The sequence below is a fragment of the Daphnia magna genome, linkage group LG7 (assembly GCF_020631705.1).
Source record: "Daphnia magna isolate NIES linkage group LG7, ASM2063170v1.1, whole genome shotgun sequence".
Lineage (NCBI taxonomy): Eukaryota > Metazoa > Arthropoda > Branchiopoda > Diplostraca > Daphniidae > Daphnia > Daphnia magna.
In genome coordinates, this window is record NC_059188.1 from 436,599 (window position 1) to 452,183 (window position 15,585).

General features: G+C 40.4%; 4 protein-coding genes and 6 non-coding genes across 11 annotated transcripts in view; 3 read left to right on the top strand and 7 right to left on the bottom strand.

Moving 5' to 3' along the window:
- The window catches only part of LOC116927132 (sulfotransferase 1C4), a 44,991-nt gene extending 33,909 nt beyond the window's left edge, over positions 1 to 11,082 (top strand). Inside the window, exon 4 of the mRNA XM_045176984.1 lies at positions 10,962 to 11,082. The gene's annotated coding sequence lies outside the window, so the exon portion shown is untranslated. The remainder of the gene's footprint in view (positions 1 to 10,961) is intronic.
- On the top strand, positions 588 to 5,192 carry LOC116927068 (cytochrome P450 4C1). Its single transcript, XM_045176939.1, has 16 exons — positions 588 to 804; positions 871 to 969; positions 1,038 to 1,320; positions 1,395 to 1,583; positions 1,647 to 3,032; positions 3,094 to 3,203; positions 3,257 to 3,347; positions 3,415 to 3,612; positions 3,678 to 3,744; positions 3,810 to 3,936; positions 3,991 to 4,063; positions 4,116 to 4,228; positions 4,287 to 4,355; positions 4,439 to 4,607; positions 4,668 to 4,847; positions 4,986 to 5,192. The coding sequence occupies exons 5-16, from the start codon at positions 2,837 to 2,839 to the stop codon at positions 5,153 to 5,155; spliced, it is 1,563 nt and encodes a 520-aa protein (XP_045032874.1). The 5' UTR covers positions 588 to 804; positions 871 to 969; positions 1,038 to 1,320; positions 1,395 to 1,583; positions 1,647 to 2,836; the 3' UTR covers positions 5,156 to 5,192.
- Trnac-gca lies at positions 1,393 to 1,464 on the bottom strand. The gene has a single exon. It is a non-coding gene; the product is annotated as a tRNA-Cys (tRNA).
- Positions 1,743 to 1,814, bottom strand: Trnac-gca. Its single transcript has one exon. It is a non-coding gene; the product is annotated as a tRNA-Cys (tRNA).
- On the bottom strand, positions 2,181 to 2,252 carry Trnac-gca. Its single transcript has one exon. It is a non-coding gene; the product is annotated as a tRNA-Cys (tRNA).
- On the bottom strand, positions 5,231 to 5,302 carry Trnac-gca. The gene has a single exon. It is a non-coding gene; the product is annotated as a tRNA-Cys (tRNA).
- On the top strand, positions 5,785 to 7,295 carry LOC116927149. Of its 2 annotated transcripts, none has more exons than XM_045176972.1 (5): positions 5,785 to 5,940; positions 5,998 to 6,114; positions 6,191 to 6,403; positions 6,482 to 6,674; positions 6,734 to 7,295. In XM_045176972.1, the coding sequence occupies exons 2-5, from the start codon at positions 6,005 to 6,007 to the stop codon at positions 7,166 to 7,168; spliced, it is 951 nt and encodes a 316-aa protein (XP_045032907.1). In that variant the 5' UTR covers positions 5,785 to 5,940; positions 5,998 to 6,004; the 3' UTR covers positions 7,169 to 7,295. The 2 variants fall into 2 exon arrangements, with proteins under 2 accessions (XP_045032907.1, XP_032790030.2); XM_032934139.2 differs by having other exon boundaries at positions 5,799 to 5,940; positions 6,005 to 6,114.
- On the bottom strand, positions 8,801 to 13,984 carry LOC116927062 (G-protein coupled receptor Mth2). Its single transcript, XM_032934033.2, has 8 exons — positions 12,865 to 13,984; positions 12,636 to 12,795; positions 12,475 to 12,576; positions 12,336 to 12,414; positions 12,082 to 12,272; positions 11,879 to 12,026; positions 9,415 to 11,812; positions 8,801 to 9,269 (listed from the first exon to the last, which is right to left on the bottom strand). Exons 1-7 carry the CDS (start codon positions 13,636 to 13,638, stop codon positions 11,542 to 11,544), a joined length of 1,725 nt encoding a protein of 574 aa, XP_032789924.2. The 5' UTR covers positions 13,639 to 13,984; the 3' UTR covers positions 8,801 to 9,269; positions 9,415 to 11,541.
- Trnac-gca lies at positions 9,184 to 9,255 on the bottom strand. Its single transcript has one exon. It is a non-coding gene; the product is annotated as a tRNA-Cys (tRNA).
- On the bottom strand, positions 11,218 to 11,289 carry Trnac-gca. The gene has a single exon. It is a non-coding gene; the product is annotated as a tRNA-Cys (tRNA).
- Positions 13,985 to 15,585: the final 1,601 nt, after the last annotated feature.

Genomic DNA, 15,585 nt, shown 5'->3' on the forward strand with positions numbered 1-15,585 from the left:
GGAAATCGCGGAGCAAGAAAGATTAAACAGCATCTCGTGTCTGTCTTTATCCGTGACTTTAAAAAAACCGAGCTTTATTGTTTCTTTTTATTGTTTTTTGTTTTTATTTGACTTTTTGTTTAAAAATAAAAAAACTTTTTGGTTATTGTTGCTTTAGCAAATGATATTGCTGCAACGGAACGCAATTTAAATTCAGTACTACGTAGAATACTGTATAAAGTAAAAAGTACTGGAGAACTTCCGGACTTTGAATTTGATCATTTCGAATGTTACCTGATATTAATATAACGTTAGTATAACTGCAATAGTATATCCTTTTCATAGTAATTGTCTGCCAAGGTACAAAAAGGTTATGCTAATATGATGAGTCATTTCAATGAGAATAATGACCATTCATTTGCTTCACATGCAAACTTCATACATCCAAGTAAAAGAAATCCTAAATCGGTTGCATTGAAATCAATGTCTGTATCATTGCGAAACTATTGTGGTGCCATGACCAAATAAAGAAGAATGACTTTTCACTTTTTCAAAGTTAACTTAAGGTCGTTTACCAGCAAATAATGAAGAATAATTACGTGTCCTCTTCCACCTCTGCTTATTGCCTAGGGTCTCGAATATTCTGGCATAAAAGACACTGTGAAATTTGCAGTTTCTCTGTGAGAGCTGAACAGTGTGGATTTGATTTTTTTTAGCTCCTACTTGAAAGTCTGTAGTGCCATTCGTAATGAAACTAACGATTGCGTTCTCACTTTTGGTTGTTCTTATAACGGCCATCGATTCAGCACCAACAGAATCGACAGAGTGAGTAATAAATGATTTCTTTTCAATTGAGCACTTTAAACACAAACGGTTTATCTGACAAAATAGAAACACTGGCCACTGTGACGTATCTCTCGAGGTGAATGTTGACGCAGCAGAGATGGTGACCGAGGAGGGTGCAGTGGAAACTACGACACAAAAATTGCAGTGAGTATTTAAATAACATTACAACGAAGCAATTGATAACACTAGTACTTGGTTACCTGAATGGATAGAACGATGAGCATTAGGAGGCCACTTCCAGGTAATTTGACAGCAATTGGCATATCACCAACTCGCGATTGCGCTACAGGATACAGTCGTGATCAGAATGGCGTGTGTCGCCAACATTTTGGATGACTAACAGTTTAGTTTACACATGGTGTTGAAATACAAAAACCGTAGTTTGTCATCACCATAACGAAGTACACTGAAAACAATGCAGTGCGTGAAATACAAGGTAGTAACTATAAAAAATTTGAAGGATTGATCATATTGGTAACAAGACAAAATGATCAGGTAAAATGTCATTTTCAAAACACATTCTGTCAAAAAACCTCGGGGAAATTAAGTAAAAAAAATAACTTTCACAGGGGACACCCAGGTTCGAACTAGGGACCTCTCGATCTGCAGTCGAATGCTCTACCACTGAGCTATATCCCCTATTAAGATTCACGCACGAAGTGAGACTGGAAATTTCACGCAAAAGTAATTTGAACCAGGTAACCATTTGTCCAGCTGGGAAACTAGAAAACATACAAACCCTTAAATGAAGCAGCTAAGTAAAAACGCATTTTACACCATCAGTCGATGCAGTAATAGTTTAGTACGACATTAATCCACAGGTGACACACCTTAGGCTTCTCTTTTATCGTGAAGGAAGTAGTGACACGAAATCCTACCTATAAAATAGCATGAATGATCTAAACCGGAAACTAAGAAGGGGGCACCCAGGTTCGAACTAGGGACCTCTCGATCTGCAGTCGAATGCTCTACCACTGAGCTATACCCCCTGTACATGCACACAATGAAGTAAAGAAATAAAATTCACGCGCGAACAAAATAAACCAAGTAACAAACTGACAGACTGGGAAACAAGACAACATACCTTTAGATGAGCAGCTAAGTCGACAGTTGAAGCCTCACACAGTGACTTAGTTGGCTTTTGTATTCTTCACCTTTAATTTAATGTGGTGATGGTACAGAATGACAGTAACTGCTGGTCAGACAGCATCGTACAACTGAGGGTTTACCTTTGCCACGAAGGATCTTTTGGAACAGCTCTCACTCTACGATCTATACAGTTAAACAAGAAGCTAATATTCTAGGAAAACCATAGACTGAAAAGAAGAAACAGGACTTGTTAATTATTTCGCACAAGGGGGCACCCAGGTTCGAACTAGGGACCTCTCGATCTGCAGTCGAATGCTCTACCACTGAGCTATACCCCCTATATTAGATTTGATGACCCCAGCAATAGCATCAGCAGTGCAATTGCCAATTAAATGTCAAAGTTTCCGTCTGCTGTCATCTTCTTATTACGCAATGCATTCAATAGTTTCATCCGTAAAACTTGTAGTAGTTTATTCAAATCTCTAACAACGTCAACATTGATTGTGCTTTATCAAGTAGCACATACGACGCAACGGATGCGTACACGTCACTTAGTACGGACACCAACTTTATGTTTCGTGTTGGAGTTTGTACGAAGGAACGTGGGCCTATAGTACTGTGTCAAATGCCGTCAAAGTCGCTGTGTAGCAGCATTGTCCGAAATAAAACGGGTTCATGTCTTAACATGTCTTTTAAAATGGATGTAACAGAATATTACAGCTTCCAACGCAATGTGAGCTGCAAATATTATTCCCCCGAGTTCTAATGATATTGAACACATTTCTTTTCAAGCTCTTGGGACAATAACGTCGACAAGTCGTTCAATAATTTCCTTGATCGAAACAGACCGCTATTGCAGTTGCTCGATACAGAAGTGTTTACAAGTGTTTTCCTATCTGCTTGCGTTGTATTTTCAGATCAAATGGAGTCGTCCTTATTCCAATACGTTTCATTTGTTCCTCTTTTAATAGCGTTGTGTATTTCTTGGCTTGTTAGTTTGATTGTAAGATCCCTTATTAATGCATATCGCTTTAGCGTTTTGATCCGTCAATTGCCTCAAGGACCTCGACCTCTCCCGATTGTCGGTAACGCCCTGTCGTTTAAAGGGAAATTTGATTGTACGGTCAAATGTTCAAATTCATTTGCTCTGTGTTTAATTAATTCACTCTTCATGTCAAGACATACTCCGCTTGTTGCAAGTGGATTGGCCTCGTGATTATGGTGAAATCTATTGCGTCTATATGGGACCGATATGTTGCGTCAGCATTTCTTCACCGGAACTGCTGGAGGTAATTCAATTACGATTAAATATTGATTTTGCATATTCAGAATGTTTCTTTAGTCTATTTTGAAAAGTCAAAAGCTGTTGGATAAGGGAGAAACTTATAAATTCTTTTCTCCGTGGTTGGGCGATGGACTTCTTTTAAGTACAGGTAAACATTTCGTTTTAGTTTACAAAGGTGAACATGCACATTTTTTGGGGTAATTCTTTGTTACAAGGTGCCAAATGGAAAATGAGAAGACGCTTGTTGACCCCAGCTTTCCATTTCCAAATTTTGAATAGTTTCGTTGACGTTTTTAACAATGAGAGTCAGATTTTGTGCGATTTATTGGACAAGCGGATCGGGAACGAAGATGAAATTTCAGAGCTCAACATTTATCCTTTCATAGCCAATTGCACTCTCGACATTATGTGCGGTATGTGAATTTTGATTTTCTTTTTTGATTCCTATTAAAGAAATTAATGTCGGGACGCTTAACAGAGACTTCAATGGGAGTCTCGGTGAATGCGCAATCACGGACGTCTGATTACGTCACAGCCCTTTACAGGTGTCACAACAGTTTAGGTGTAATTAGCATAGGGAGTGGTACACTGTCCTTGTGTATTTTGACAGAATCATTCAAATCTTAATGGAAAGATTCTCAAAACCTTGGCTGGCCGTTGATGTCATCTTTCATTTTACACAGCAAGGCCGTGAACATCGCCATCTGTTGACCACTTTGCATTCGTTCACTAGAAACGTAACTGTTCCTTATCTAATTTCTTTGACGTTCATCTGAAATTTGGTTGTACAGGTAATAAAACAAAGGCGACACTCGTTGGAGAAAGACCCGACACAGTTCATCGACGATGGAGACATCAAACCAAGTAATTTTTTTAAACTATAATGAAATACTAACATTAATGAGTATAAATCAAGAGGGAAACCGACGAGCCCTTTTAGATCTGCTACTAGCGTTTGAAGCCGATGATAATAACGCGGGGCTGAGTGATCAAGACATTCAAGAAGAAATCGACACCTTCATGTTTGAGGTTCTTACTGTACTATTTTATTATATTGTTTCATTATTGCCATCAAATTCCTTTAAAGGGCCATGACACGACAACATCAGCGATATCCTGGTTCTTGTACTGCATGGCCACCAATCCTGAATGCCAGGCAAAGAAAATATTCAAAACAATTTGAACTGTTTTCATAGTTTTAAAATGGAAACAATATGCCATTACAAAATGATTATGTAGGAAAAAGTTTGGACTGAACTGCGAGACGTTTTCGGGGAATCGGATCGTCCGTGTTGTCAACAGGATTTGACTAGCCTCATCTACTTGGAACGTTGCGTGAAGGAAGCGATGCGGATGTATTCCCCCGTGCCACACATCGAGAGGCACGTCAAGGAAGACTTCAAAATCGGTAAATAAGAACATATAAGAATAAAGCAAGTCTGTTTGATATTTAAGGGATTTCTTACAGGCGACTATCTAATTCCATCCGGATGTGACATCATTTTGCTGTTGTTCGGCCTCCACCACAACCCGCGATTGTACCCGAATCCATGGGAGTACGATCCGGAGCGTTTCCTGCCTGATCGAATAGAGGGCCATCATCCCTATTCGTACATTCCGTTCAGTGCTGGACCTCGCAACTGCATTGGTTATATATTTGGCAAATGTCATTGTCTATCTGTAAATTATTTGGGGAGACTTAAAAAGACAGGCGTTTCAGCCCTGTAGAATAAGAAACAACGTCGTGTGGCGTGGATAATGTTTCATCATCTGATTTGTTTTACAGGCCAGCGTTTTGCTTTAATGGAAATCAAAATTGTGGTGTCGACTTTCTTACGTCGTTTCCGAGTATCGTCGTCACCGATGGCAACCGAACCCATTCCTTCCATGCAAGGGGTTCTGAAGCCCCTCAACGGAATCACTCTTCAAGTTTCTCATCGTAGATTTCATGTCTAATTATCCGCCATTTTCAAATACATTTATTATAGTGAGATCATAAAGATATGCGGTGACTTAAAATGGTGGGTGAATAGGGGGCACCCAGGTTCGAACTAGGGACCTCTCGATCTGCAGTCGAATGCTCTACCACTGAGCTATACCCCCTGATATTTGAAGGTTACAGATAAGGATACCAAATGCTAATGTGAGTGAAACTACGGCAATTACACCTGTAATTGCCATAAGAGCATACGTTTTGGCGTGGAAGAGCCCAAGCATTCGGTCCTGTTTCAACTACGCCTGTTGTTTCTCAATAGGAATGCAATTTGTCATACGCCTACATCAGCTATATTAGACTATACTGCCTTACATTTGAGACAGGATCGAGAATTTTAATTGCGGCACCCATATAGTCAAAGGCTCACTTGATTAGAATAGAATGATAAAACTACGTAGTGGCTTTACGTGGTGCCGTGAGATTAACCGAATGAAATGGTAGCCCCGATATATACAGAAAATAAAGTTGTTGTGCGGTGCCGACGTCAGCTACAGTCGATGGCAATCCCTACACCTGCCGACATTGCTAGGCATTAATGTTAAGCCGTTGTGGGAAGACTTTGGTTAAACAATGCCTGATAATGACGGTATATGTACATTATAAGCAGTAAATTCATAAATCTAATCTCGTCTACCTGATTACCAACACGTCGCTGTGTGAAGTGTCTTGTTTGCTGGTTCTCGCCAAAATCCTTCAGTTGGTGTTCCATCGGGCGGCAAGTTAGTTGAACATCATCAAAAATAATGTAAGTATTTTTCACAGTTTCGGGCCGTTTTGGTTCTAAGCATTTTCCACTTGTCAGTGAAAAGATGAAGGGTCCAACGCTGAATTTGATGGTCGGCTGGTGTCTTCTTCTCGTCACGATCGGCCTCGTTTATTTGCCAGCAATCGCGCACGCCAGTTTGCAGTACTACGATGGGTAATATACAAACGAGCCCATTACGAATTGATTTAAATTGAACGTATAGAGATAAAAGTTTGGTTCACATTTTCAGTTCTCCTAACGGTGAAATAGCAAACAAAATGAGCTACATGGAAGGCCAAATAAGGAACGCTGTGGGTTCAGGTTGTTCCAATCAAGTTGGTAATCTAGGCACATACATGGAATCCATCTGGTGGCCGAACATCCAGTACCTGGCGTCGAGGACGTCGGCCGAAGAGCAACAGCAAGTGCTCAGAAACTACGCCAATCTTCAGTACATGATGGGGTTAGTCCTTCCTTTGATATTACTAGAAGACGGCGGGTGACGGGTCATTTGAATTTGTTGGTCCATCACCCCATCCAGAACGAGGAAATGCCAATCGGATCAAGAAACGTTTTACGAGGGGCAATGCTATCCGGTCGGAACAGCGGACAGTCCGTGCCCTAGAAATCAGCAACTGTACGACAGGCCGGACAACATGGGCTATTGCTATTGCCAACGGGGATTGAGCAATTACGTTTACATGGACGGCGAGTGTTACCAGGAGAACGAACAGGTAACGTCTTCAATTTCTTTTGATTCATCTGGCCGTTTTCTGAATTTCGCAGCTCCCAGGGACCTTGCGAAAACGACCAATGGCTCATTGTGAATGCGGATCGGACTCCTTCGTGCCAGCAGAAGCCGCGAGCGTGCCCGGCTGATGGCCAACACATTTACTGGGGTTGTGGCACCAACACGCAATGCCAACGTCAAACGAGAACCAACATGGCGATGAAATGCAGCCGATTGGGCAGTCAACAACCTTCGTGCGGGACCGGGGCGAAATTGTACCGTAGCGGGTCGACCTACCATTGCGGCCGGCCCAGATTGACGGTCAACGATTGGATGGAACCGAATATTATTTTGCCATCAGTCGGTCAGCAGACGTGTTCTTCCGGTCAGCAAGTACCGTCCATGCAGATTTCTATCCCACAAATGCCCTCACCGTTTCGCCAGTGTCCTAGGGGCTATTCGCGAGGCTGGAATGGCCGCTGCAGAAGAGCCATGTAATTCAGCATCGATTATAGCGATATGCAAATAGTATCACTTCTTTAAAAATAGCTTTGGCTCTTTGCGTATCGATGCTGTGGTTAATAAACCCAAAATGGTTTCTGAATAAACGTTGGAAAAAATGTAAGAATCAATTCCTCGCAAATAAACGACGAGCAGTTCGATGCCGTCGTCATATTAACCAATAAAAACTGAAACTCGTGAGCAATTTACAAAATATTAATCACTATCAGTTAACCATTATCAGTTATTTCAACAGCATTTCATTCAAATGGGATCATTCCCCGCAGAAGAACCATATCGCACAAGGCAACAGACAATCAAACTTTTCAAAGCAAACAATAAACACGAAAAGTAAATTTAGTACAAGACATACGGTGCCACACGTCCAGTACATTAGACACCTATAAACACAACGTGTCGGCGTATTATAAGATCAGATGTGATCAGATAAAAGCGTATCTTTGACTCACATGACGCCCTTATATCAAGTCGTAAAATCCCGCCTTCACATTGCAAAGGGATTACAATAACAAAATTGGGGGCAGATAACAAATGATTTCACAATTCATATAGTCGTTGTCTGTTTGGCATTAAATGTCAAAGATTACGCCAATGAAACTAAAACAACAATAAACTAAAGGAATGACAGGACAGATATAAGCAGCACCTCTCTTGATTGTTGGCCTCGTTTTCGTCATGCTGGTGATATCGTCAGTTTGTTCAACTGCTGCACAGAAATTCGAGTAAGAGCACAATACTTTAACCCACGTAAAATGAGCACGCAAATTTGAATGTTTAAAAAAAAAATGTATCGCAGGAAACATGTTTTGGAAGAACGTGATTCACATTTAACTAAACGAAGCCTTAAAGGATATGACCATCACTATAACATCCGCAATTTAAGCAGTGAATAAAAAAAAAATTGACATTCAACAGGGAGATATCATCAAAAGACGAGAACCTCCTCCAACACAAAAAAGGGTTGAAAGGTGAACTGGGGGAATCTTTATCTCTCGATGAAAGATAACCAGTCACAACAAGTCACGCAGCAGACCACACGACTGCTGTTAAGTTCCTCAAAAGGTAAAATTCTTTTGATAATGTGTATTCCATACGAGTATCAGCGCACAAGCAAAACAAAAGGTTGGGTTTTTCCAATGACGTGTTGTCTTTTGAATTGGCAAGGTTTTTGTTTTCAACACCAGTCGTTTAAAAGTGGATGCAAGGCAGGTATAAAACCTGCATTCGTGTTCCAGCAGGTGAACAAGCATCTTCTTTTCTGTGCGTCTCTGCATTTACTTTGAAGTTTTAAATTCTCTTTGTCTTCCTATATTTATTTAAATATACTTGCTCCTCATTCTTGAATAGTGTCCGTTTAATTAGCCAAACAACAGAGAGATGAAAACAAGAGCTCTAAAATGTTGTTGGATGATTGCCATTATTTCATTGGCAGTGTTGACGTCATCAGTTCATTCGGCGCCACTCCAATACAAGTAAGGATATATAATTATATTTCTCTAAAAACCAAAAAAAAAACGTGTATGCAAATTAAGGGTTTGAATATTTGAATTTTCAGGCAAGTAGCTCCGGACCCACCCACAACGGAGAATAATAACAGCGGATCCGATATGGAAGCACTCGCCATCACTGATATTCGCGAATGTCCTCCAGGACATTTTCGCGATTTCCTCGGCAAATGCCGCAAATTTTTCTCGCAATAATCAATCAATATCGCAAATAAATTCTCTTCAACATTTCCTCATATTCAGAAAAATATCGGATTCTTGTCTCATTGTATCACTAGCGCAAAATGGAAAATAATAAAAAAAAAAAAAGACGGAAATAATAGTTTGGATATAAACTGGATTCAGGCGGATGTAGTGTCAAGTCGACTTAATCATAAATAATAAATTGAATTGCATCAAGTTACAACTTCTTTGCCCATAGCTAAAAATATTATTTTACATCTTCTCACTCATGCAAATAAATTCGAATGAAATAATAATAAGAGCAGGGGACACCCAGGTTCGAACTAGGGACCTCTCGATCTGCAGTCGAATGCTCTACCACTGAGCTATATCCCCTTGAGCGATGCAGGCTGCAGTCACGAAAAAACATTCACGCATTAGCAATTTGAACCAAAGGTATAAAAAGTTGGCCGGAGTGGGAAACCAAACATCACAGAAAACGAAGAGAACGTTTCAATTTTTGATTTACGAAAGTAATTGATGAATAAATCCTACCCTTTCCTCAGGCAATCCTCAAATTAAAATCAAAACATTGTGCTTGCGGTTTTCCCCGTGAGTTATAAATCAAAAGTCTGTTGGTTTCACAACGTCGTCCATATCAAATAGGAAGTCCGTTACTCTGTTGTTGTAGAAATAAGGCGCAGCACGGAAGTCTAGTCACGCAGTCGTTTCGTGACAGCAAAACTGTCATCTATGCTGTGAATATTTTCCAATTGATTTACATTTCGTTTGGTTGAAATACAGAAGAGCGAACAATTTTCTTGGTCCAAACATGAAACCAACACTTTTTATGTGCGTGATCGTTGGCCTCATTTTGGTGATGTCGTCGGTTCGTTCAACTGCACAGAAAGTCGAGTAAGAGTTTAATACTATCACCTTTATTCACAGAATGAACAGGCACGTGTAAATAACGGTTCTTCTTAAAAACAAACAAACAATGGGATTGCAGGACGAAAATTTTGGAAGAACCTGGTTTACAAGTGGCCGAAAGAAACATCGTGGCGGTCCACCGTGGACAAATCACCAACGTTGGTAACCGCAATTGCCCTTGGCGTTCTTTCCGTTTCTTCGGTAGATGTCGTAGAATCTTTTAAGTGTGACAAAATTCAATTCCCCTACATTTATCACAACAAACAATTGAGTTGCCATTGTGCCAAAATGAATACACAAAATTGATCATCGTATAGTCTAGTATTTTCATTTTACTTTAAATAGATATTGAATGAATGAATTGAATAGAGAGGTATACATATCATTGAAAAACGAGCACCTCCCAAAAGAGGTTTAGGTGAGCTGGAGGAGTTTTAGCCTTGAAAGGTAATGATGCCAAGACAAGTCACGCACACGACCGTGAAGCTCCTCAAAAGGTAGAATGCTTTCGTTAGTGAGTATTGCATTTCCATATGACCGCAAGAAAACCAAAGGTTGGGTTTTCCCCAATAACACTGTTGTCTTGAATTGCACAGGTTTTTTGTTTTCGACACAAATCGTCTCAAAACTGGACGCGGGACAGCTAAAAACCTGCAGTCGTGTTCCAGCTGGAGAACAAACATCTTTTATTTTTCTGTAAGTCTATGCAAATTTAAAAGTTTAAAATTCTCCTCTTATTATCCTAGTAGTTTAAATATTTCATTCTCATTCGTATACTTTTAAAACAATTAGAGTGAAACAACAGGGATATGAAAATAAGAGTTCTACCATGTTGTTGGATTATTGCCATTTCATTGGCAGTGTTGACGTCATCAGCTCATTCGGCGCCACAGGAAGACAAGTAAAGAAAGTCTTAAGGAAAAGCGTGTATGCAAATTAAACGCGTGATTATTTACATTTGAAGGATAGTCTTTCCCCCTGAAATAGTTTGGGGCCAACCCCCACCAATATCAGAATCTGAAATCGTTTCCTTCACTGGCCGCCAATGTCCATCCGGATATTTTCGCGATTTCTTCGGCAAATGCCGCAAATCTTCTTAAGAAATCAATCAATTCTTTTACACGTTTTCCAATTCAAAAAAAACAATAACATCGGATATTGTCGTATGGTATCATTAACGTTTGATGGAAAATCAACATTCATGAAAATGCTAATTAAGATTGGTTGAGCTAAATCGACCTAATAATAAATCGATTGAATTATCCATCAAAATACAATTTTACGGGAAACGAACGAGCAAGTTTTCTTCACTGTTTTCATAGGCAATGCGTCCTTCAAGACCATTGATTCTCACAGTGATGTATTGCTTTTGTTTAATCTACCTGTCCGTTTATTAGAATTATGACTCACGAAAGCCTTAAAATGAGAAGGGGGCACCCAGGTTCGAACTATGGACCTCTCGATCTGCAGTCGAATGCTCTACCACTGAGCTATACCCCCTGTACATTCTTATGATAAAGTCACGAAAGATTTTGCATGCACGAGACATAGAGTGAAGAGGGTAACGATTATGCCGGGTGCGACAGAAACAACACGGAAAACGAATAGGTGCGTTTCAATTTGTTAATAATGGCCTTAACACATGACCTGAAACAATGGCAAATCAAAGAAACATCATACTGGAGGAATCACAATCGGAGAGGGATACGTTAATCATTGAACATTTCGATGGCAGGTGTGTTACTTGGTGTGTTACGTACTCGTTGTCTGTTGCGTTTCTTGCCGTGTCCTCATTGGGGACGGGCAGCATCGGTCCAGCGCTTTCAGCCACGGGAATTTCAGTTTCAACAAGTTCCACACGTTTGGTTTGCAAACGAAAATGTAAAAAATGAAAATGGCCGTCAAGATGTTGAGGATGTCGGTGGGGATCCAAAAATAAGCCGATCCGCCGATAGCGAACGATACCACTTCCATCGTCCAGGTGACGCCCATCAGAATGAAGAGGCTGAAAATGAGACGGAGACTGGCCAAATCCATTCATGTTTCACTATTATTCATTACGTATTCAAATGAGTTGAAAGTCAATTACTTTTGTTTGGCGTGGACACTTTTGACAGCAAAGGCCGTGTCTCTTTTGGCCCGGTGGAGGATGACGGCCGTCATGACGAAGAAGGCAATATTACACAAGATCCAAAATGCCATCGGTCCATACAAATAGATCCAGGACGCTGCCACCCCTGATTATATGAAATGTATCGACTTGAAACGTCAACGTAAATGAGCCTTCTATACCGTTAAACCAGCATTTGATGCCGTTAAATTGAGGCGTCACAATGTATCTGGGCAAATCGTCAACATAGTAATCAAGGATTTGACCAACACTGACGATAACCAACGGAACGGACCACGCATAAACCGAATAGCAAATAAAGCGGATGCCCAGCTGATTGTATCCTGCTCTCGACGAGGGCATTTGCAGATCGCTTAAAGTATTTAGAAATATTGAAATTCAAACTGATACAGAGGAAAATGTCCAACATATATACCTGAAGGTCCGCCAAATGTCGAAACTGAAGACGCTCAGCCAGGAGAACGCCGATAGAAAAGCGTAGTGCACAAGCACAGCTAAAACAATTTGAACTCAGTTAAGTACAGTCCAACTGTGTTTTGATTTGAAACGTATACCAACTATAACGCATTCACTGGATTCTTCCGTATGCAGTTGGTGTATTCCTAAACCGATGTACGTAACAGCCAGCGAAGCCACGTAACACATGACTGTCACACCTGTGTTGTTCTTTCGTCAAATGAAGTCAATACATCGAATCAGAAAAGAAGAAACGTACCGTGAATGTTGCGTATTTCGCGAATCAAAGCGTAGACGAGGAATGTGGCAATCAAGAAGAGGGAGGAAAGAAAGAGGAAATAAGGAAACACCTTGACGACCAGTTTCACGTCTTCCGTTTCGGTCGGTTGAGCGGGAAAACAAAGCAAGGCTTGTCGGACCTGGATGACAATCGAACGAGTCACTTTGAAATATCTGCTCGTTATTAAAACAAAAGACTAATGACTTACGATGGCATGTTCGGTGAGAAAATCATCGATACAATAGTCCCTGGACGTTTGACTGCCTTCCGGAAAGTTGGGAAAGAAGAGCTGGCCATCCGGAAGGATATAGAACAGGTCATCAGCGATCTCTTCGGGGGAAACACTGAACATCCGCGTTTTTGACGTCAGAGGCTCCTGGGTGCCCGTATTGTTGGGACATTCCAGTGGATGTGTGTCTTGAATAATGTACGATCCAGGCTCCGGTGTCACTAACTGACCCGAAATGTCGTGAAAAACGAATTCGAATGACGACGCGTTATTATGCGTGTCGCATTCAAATGAGGTTACATTGAGGATTGTTCCCCGCGGGCAACATTTACGAACGCAGTGGGTTTGACTGCACGCGTCTGGAATGCAGTAACGAACGGTGAATTCCGCCTGAAGGTGTTGTTCCAGGCAAAATTCATGAGGTTGAAGCAATTTGCCTTGTACGTTGACCGATCCGTCCGTAAGCAAATGGAACTGCGTCCAACTTTTGCTTTTGTAACCTGACGTGCATGTCGTGTTGTGATAAATCAATGAGAATCTGGCGGAATCGACCGTTTCGTTGGTGGTGGCAGAATAAACTGGCGGCAGTTGAAGCCATTCGTGAGGGGCAGTATTTGGATTGCACGCGTTAGATCCTTGCCAATCGGAACAGCATTTGGCCAGCGATACATTTCGATTGAGTTCAACCGTCGCATAGTTGCACTTAACTTTCAACAGCGTAAGAATAACGAGGAAATAACGAAGTAGAATCATATTGTCTCTGTTTCACGGTGGATAACGAATTGATTCGAGATCACTGCACTGCCATTCCACTCAAACTGGGTTTCACTTGTGTTGCGTAAACAAGAATTCTTGACGATTTATCAAACTTGTGGAAATCAAACAACTAGTGCATCCGCAATTCCGTTTGGTTGAAAAGGAAATCCGCCTGCAATAGAGTAAAACACCACAGCCACAAACCGCATGTTATCGAAACGTTTGAATGGAAACGAATACAGTATATAGTGTTACATTTCGCAATTGTTTTCTTGCAAACAAGTCCGCAATTCCCGTTGCCGATCCTCCTTCCGTAGTGGCACAGTGCTGAGTAAAATTAAGTGAAGACTATGCTATAACGACACACACACACGGGGGTTGGAACGTGAACGACCGTGAAATTCCCTTCAGGCAATCTTTGTTCTTTGCACGCAGCGTTGTTTGTATAATTTTGACGTTCGGGTTTTCCCGTGAGTTGAAAAATAAGAAAAAAGTCTGTTGATTTCGAAAGGTCATTCGCAACAATAAGAATTCTTGCGTTGGTGAAAACAGTAGAAAAGGAAAATCACGCAGTCGTTCCCTGGCAACCAAACTGCCACCTTTGTTACCGTAAGTCATCTGTAATTTGAAAATTTAAATTCTTTTAAAAATCTCTTTGGAATTGATTGACGTGTATTCTTTTACATACGCAGTTTAAATACATATATTATATATAGTTACTACGACGGAAATGAAAGCCACAGTTTTATTTTGCTTGATCGTTGGTGTCTTTTTTGCACTGGTGACGTCATCAGTTCGTTCGGCGCCACAGAAATCCGAGTAAGCGTATGTTTCATCTCTAGAAAAGGGCACGCAAAAGGTCAAAATATTGTTTTCAAATAAATAAAAAAAAACAAATGAAATTGCAGGAGACAAGTCTTGGAGGAAACTAGTACGCAAACAACCGAAAGAAACAACAAGAGAAAATTTTTTGACCGAATCGCCATTGCTGATAGCCGCCTGTGTCTGTCGGGTTATTATCGTGATTTCCTCGGTAAATGCCGTAAGACTTTGTGAATTGACAAATCATTAATCATGTCGTATTCACTGGCGAAATGAATACACCAAATCAGTTACTGATGGCACTCCATTTTTTACTTTCAATTTATGTTTCTTTAGCAATTTGATGTAACAGACGACGTAAAGTGGGAACTCGTTTTGCCTCATCGTGGATTCTTCTGTTTCATGTTCTATGCTTCTCCTATACTTTTATGTACAAAAGATTGAAACTGATTGCAATTGAAACGGGAACTTTGTGGTTACTATGTTGACGTTCAAGAGGTCTAGCCACATTTCTAAACCAAGACTGTTCAATATTTTTAGTCAGTTGAAGTCACAAGAATCGAAAACAACCATAGTTGTTTTCTGACATCCCCATAATTCTATGTGATACAGGACCAAACCCCTAAGTTGTGAAAGGATTATCTCTTTAAGATAATAATAAAAAAAGCAAAACTGCAAATAAGTAAAGAAATGAAACGGGAAATTTTCAAATGTTGGTTTATCAGCGTTTTGATTGCATTGCTAATGCCATCCGTTCACACGACGTGGCCACAGTGAGCTAAATTGACATCACAAGTTTTTTTTAAATGTTTAATACGAAATTGAAAATCTGAATCACAAATAGGGTGCTTGCAGCAAGGGTAAAATTTCCTATCAAAGGAGTCGTTGTTTCGCCTATTCGCAGATGCCCGGCAGGCAGTTGGCGTGATCACAGAGGTTTTTGCCGTAAAATTGGATAAAATTCGATTGACTTGACTGTCTTCATTCTGTTCAATTTTATCAAACATGAATAAATTTCAAATCAAATTGAATCATCTGATTTTAGTTGAAGCAAATGCATGACGAGCCACATTTTATTGCCATAATAATCCTTCTTTAATAGTTTTAGAAATTTTCGGAAAA